Source organism: Schistocerca piceifrons, chromosome 2, assembly GCF_021461385.2.
Source record: "Schistocerca piceifrons isolate TAMUIC-IGC-003096 chromosome 2, iqSchPice1.1, whole genome shotgun sequence".
In the NCBI taxonomy this organism is placed as follows: Eukaryota; Metazoa; Arthropoda; class Insecta; order Orthoptera; family Acrididae; genus Schistocerca; species Schistocerca piceifrons.
In genome coordinates, this window is record NC_060139.1 from 251,423,287 (window position 1) to 251,428,355 (window position 5,069).

The 5,069-nt window shown below is 40.1% G+C and overlaps 1 protein-coding gene across 1 annotated transcript; it reads right to left on the reverse strand.

The window, feature by feature from the left end:
- Nucleotides 1–414: 414 nt before the first annotated feature.
- LOC124777715 lies at nt 415–2,443 on the reverse strand. The gene is made up of 2 exons (XM_047253212.1): nt 2,356–2,443; nt 415–907 (listed from the first exon to the last, which is right to left on the reverse strand). The coding sequence occupies exons 1-2, from the start codon at nt 2,402–2,404 to the stop codon at nt 456–458; spliced, it is 501 nt and encodes a 166-aa protein (XP_047109168.1). The 5' UTR covers nt 2,405–2,443; the 3' UTR covers nt 415–455.
- Nucleotides 2,444–5,069: the final 2,626 nt, after the last annotated feature.

Sequence of the window (5,069 nt, forward strand, 5' to 3'; positions counted from 1 at the left end):
ATGTCTGCTTAACTCAGTGTCAACCAAAGTTTCATTAAATATAAGTCTATCCTTGAAATTAGGTCTTGCAATTAGAGCAGCAGATCTTGTTGTTCCCAAATCTTCGGAATTTAAATATGCGACACATTTTTCTAGAGAGCGTGGTAGAAAGATGAAGGAATTTATAAATCAACATTTTACATCACTGTGGTAGCTCCTGCGAGAGATTTAGTGAATGCTTCAAATTTTTCAATACCCGTCACAATCACAGAAACATCTCCTGTATTCATTTGATTCGTGTCTTCTACTCATTCACGGAGATTCATCATTATAAAATGCGCATCGCAAATCAATAGGCTGTGAAATGACGCAACATACAGCATAAAAGGAAGAGGGAATGAATTTCAGCAAATGTCTCCAAATCAAACAAACAAATATAAATAGGTTGATTTATTGGATCTGAGTATTCAGTACATTCATGCTTTCTCGTAGTCGATACCCAGTATAAAGGCGTTGTAGCTTGTCTTGTAAGGACCAGCAGATATATCGATAGATGAATATGTAGGGTATGTGTAGCTGCCACCGTACGAGATTTCGAACAGGTAATATTTGGACGGATCGGTCTTGTAGCTGATAGGCACCCTGAGGAGCTGGAGAGGTTCGGCTACTTCCGAGTAGGTGGCTGTGGCGACGACCTTCCAGTCGGACACGCCATACGGAGTCTCGCTCATGGTGATCCTGATGTTCTGCTGCTCCGGGCCTATCTCCAGAGTGGCGTAGTTGCGCACGTGGCTGCTGAGGTAGAGTGCGTTCACCTGGTAGGCGCCAGTGTAGTTGTGTGGGGTGTTGAAGGCGCCCATGCAGCACTTCATCTCGCCCGCGTAGTCCGCCGGGTCTTGGAACAGCACAGTCGTCTTCGGGTACGAAGCTGAAAATACATCACGTCCGCATTAAGTGACAGTCAGTTGTTATCTAGCGTTACTAGAATCTGACGTACGAAAACAGACAGAAACAACACCAAAATTATCTGTTGGCTACAGTATTTATAATCACACATGTGTCTACTTGCTAAATGATAAAACTTCAAGAGGAAGCAAAAGGATCTAAAGTTGTTTTAGGTGATGTTTTATGATTCGACTGAAGAACAGAGACAAAAACAATTATCAGAAATAAATTTTGCTGTGAAACTTCTCACCCTGTAATGTTCCCTCAGGAGTTGCTTATAAGATGGATATAGTTTTCTATAGGAAAGTCCGCTTAGGAACGCAAGACAAATAGTGTCTTTCTTCACAATCTGTCGCTTTCTTGGTATGCTATGATATAAGCTTTCTGCTATTGTCTCTAACTACTCCACTTGTAAAGAACCCATATATTAATGTGTACTGTTCCCAGCTTCCTTTTTTTGTCTTTGTATCCGGGGAGAGTTTTGCTATAGCGTAAGTTTTTACCTATATACGTTATGTAGTTACAGTTTTTCGAATTGTTTTCCATTTTTGTAATATCAAATACTTACAAATTTATTAGTATGTGATTTTACTCATTTCTAAGAACATAATAGCATAAAATTGCAATATCCCTTAAAGGTACATTCTCCTAGACAGCCTATAAAATAAGGGACTTTTACGTTTTGGAAAAACAAATGAAGCAATCAACGTATATCTTGTTGCACATTACTTATTGATTACTGGATAACATTTTCTGATTACTTTTTTTTTTAAAAAAAAATCAGTCTTGATTACGCCTCCCCATGCTATGTCGAAAATGAGGTGTGTCCATGACGGATGTCTCTCAGTCTGCAAATTGTTATCCGAAATCAAAAAACAAACAATTTTCTTTATCTATAGGATATTGTGACAGAGTATTAGCATAACTTTTTGAAATTTTAAAAATAATAAAATGGCGAGGATTTTAAACAAAGATATAGTTCTGTCGTGTGTTTTTGCTCACGTTTATTGCAATAACTAATACATAAATTAAAAGAAGAAAATAGCCTTTTCCTCCGTTATTTATGTTTTAAGTTTGAATTGCTTTTGCTTTACTGTGATTTTATACCTCCATAAACTGTCGTTAATTGTTAATAAGTGAAATAAGACCTTATGGAAAAAGAGAAATTTATACTAAACAAGAATTTACGAAATTCACGCTGTCTGCTACATGTAGCTCTGGAACCCAGGGCTGTGTCCGGATGTGTAATCTGAAACTCTCTGCAGTATTAAAAATGCTATGAACTATCGTTCCAAGCCAATTCAAGTTTCGCTGCTATGTATTTTCATAACAGTTTGCTGATTTTTCTTTATATGTTACAACAATATGCTTATAACTTGCTCCTAGATAGTCACAACACTTCACAGAACATTGAGACAGCGGACCACTTACCACTGGCAACAGCTGCAATCAGCAAAAGGGCTGCGGCTTCTCTCAGCATGGTGATTGTCCTTGTCCGTCTGCACTCCTCAAGGAAAGAAGAAATCTGATGGCTCTTAGATCGCTGCCCCCATCTTATATACACGCAGCCCACCAGATATGACGTCTGTCGGCTGGCGTTTCAGTGGAACTACATTGCGTCATTCAATGACGCATTTCTAAAATTAAGCTTTTAATGCAGCAACGCTTGAAAAATCTCGTTATGTTCGAGAGTAGCTGGATAGGCTCTCTTTAGATAAAGTAACAAGAGGCTTCGAGAGCTTGGGTAATCTGATTTCTATCTGCGACAGGTAGTCACTTGCTGATAACTGAAGTCAACCACGTTGTACCACTGTACAGCATTTCTCTCTTGATACAGTAGTTGCGCAACTGAAAACTGATAGTTTACATCGGTTTCTGTACACAGCCCTATTCCGGCAGGCATTTACACATACCTACTTGTTAAGTATTTCTCAAACAGGCAACAAATGATCCGTTGTTAGAGCCTCCTTTTCCAGGTACTTCATTTCTATAATTGACAGCTATGGTTCTCAGGTGGCTATGTTAATCTATACGAGAAATGGTTGTACTGTTCAGAATATGGGGAGGACTCTTTCCCTCCTTTTGACGTCCAACAGTAAAAATTAATCACGTTCACCACGGATCATGTACGAAAGAAATTGAAACTGTTGTCGCCAGTTAAACAAGATCCAGATGCAACCCGTAGTCTTCCCCCAACCATAACGAAATCTGCTCGCGGTAAACTAGTTTCTTTCACTCAGGTCAATATAGATTCACCGTATACGTCAAATAAGTCATCGACTTTCGCGGATACGAGGCTTTGGATGTTTTGTCTGGGCTCATTGCCCCGGAATTACGTTTAAATAGTCCCCCTCCCTCAGTTCTCCCTGAAGTTTCCTTGACCTTTCCCTTGGTTGTAAGAAAGACTCCCAGATATTCACAGCTGCCACTCCCTCTTGCCTGCTACCAGCCAACGAGGTATTCGGCTGGAAGGGTCCTGTCTGCATGACGGGTCACTACACGAGTAGCGCGCTCTATCTAGGGGATGCAAAGCGTATAAAAATGTTTGTTACGTTCTGCTAACGTATCAGTGAACTGTCTGTGCTAATAATTCACGTTACTTTCCAGTGTATGTGTTTGCAAATACGATAGAAATTTAAGGTGTGCTTAATTGGAGTGTGAGCTACGGTGGCCGCCTACCACGGAGACGTCATGATAAAATGCGGTTCATATTTGTAGCAACAAGTATGAAATTAAATTGAGGCTGTCGTAATGCAACGCAACGTGTAGAGGAAAAATTACATTCAAAACATTTAGCAAACATTTTTGATTGTGTCTCATATTGTTTAATGCATTTAAATGTAACTATAATAACTGTCAATAATCAATTTATCATCCGCTCACACAATCAACACAACACTTCGTCAGGAAATTGCAGTATAGCAACTTTTGGGTCGCTGATGGTGGCAGCACTGTGAAATAGAGAACAGCCGACACAAATTGTTCCGAAAACTGCCGATCTCTGACGATTTAATGTGTGCTGCACAGCACTGGCATGAATGAAGCAGGCTTTCCAGATGTGTCTGGGTTACCGTGTCCTTTCTATAGCTAGTCTATTGGGGGCTCATAACATACTAATTCATATAGGTTACCAGTTAGTGACAAGATCGGTTCATACACGGCCCTAGAGGCCACCCCACAGGGTCAGTAGTGACTTTTGAACAAAAAACTTTCACGATCACTGGGCTAGATAATCTGTACGCTGCCAGACGGTGTTGAAACTGGTGTCCACATTTATTAACTTGCATTTTCCTTGGAGATTGCGGCAAAGGCAGTACACCAGCCAGGAACCATACTGATAACGTCAATTGTTACTGCACAGCACTGTCATGAATGAAGCAGCTTTTCCAGTAGTGCTCGGGTTACGCCACACTAAAGTATTTCCCAAAAATCTCTACTGTCTTTGCCCAGTCAACGGAAAACTGGAGTACACTCTCATGCCAATCTACCCATCAAGTCTCGCAAAGCTATATAACTGCACATCCCGAGGTACTCATTTCAGCGTGTGCATCGGGACAGCCGGGAAAAACCAGGGAATGTGTCAGAATTGCGGGAGTTTTGTATTTTCTTGGTTAAATTTTTGCAATTTCGACTGTTAAGAACTGATCCTCTTACAAAGAATTTTACTTTATCCCCCTACTGCAGGGTAGTTCTGCAGACAAATATAAACGAGAGAATAACACAAAAAAAAACTTTACTTACAAAGACCTTGCGCCATTTACAACAAAACACAGTGCGCACGCAAGTGTCTGCCGACTGCAAAATGTCAAATACTTTAGCACGAGGACTATGCAGTACATCCTGACAACAAACTGCTTCCGATGAGCGTGACGTCACAACTGTTTAAAGCCTCACAGTTAGCGGGAAATTATTGCGAATGGTAATTTGAGAAGCGTTACATTCAAAGTAAATTTTCTTTTACGCACGATCAATTGAGTAACACCTGAGGATGTCTTATAAATTTCTTAAATCAGATTGTTTTTGTCACATTAAAAACTTAAAACTTTGTGGATCAGTCACTCAGAAGAACTTCGGGCCCAGAAGACCAGACATTACTTGAAATTTTACTGGCTCATTTGTGTATGATGTATCTTAGAGGTTAACAC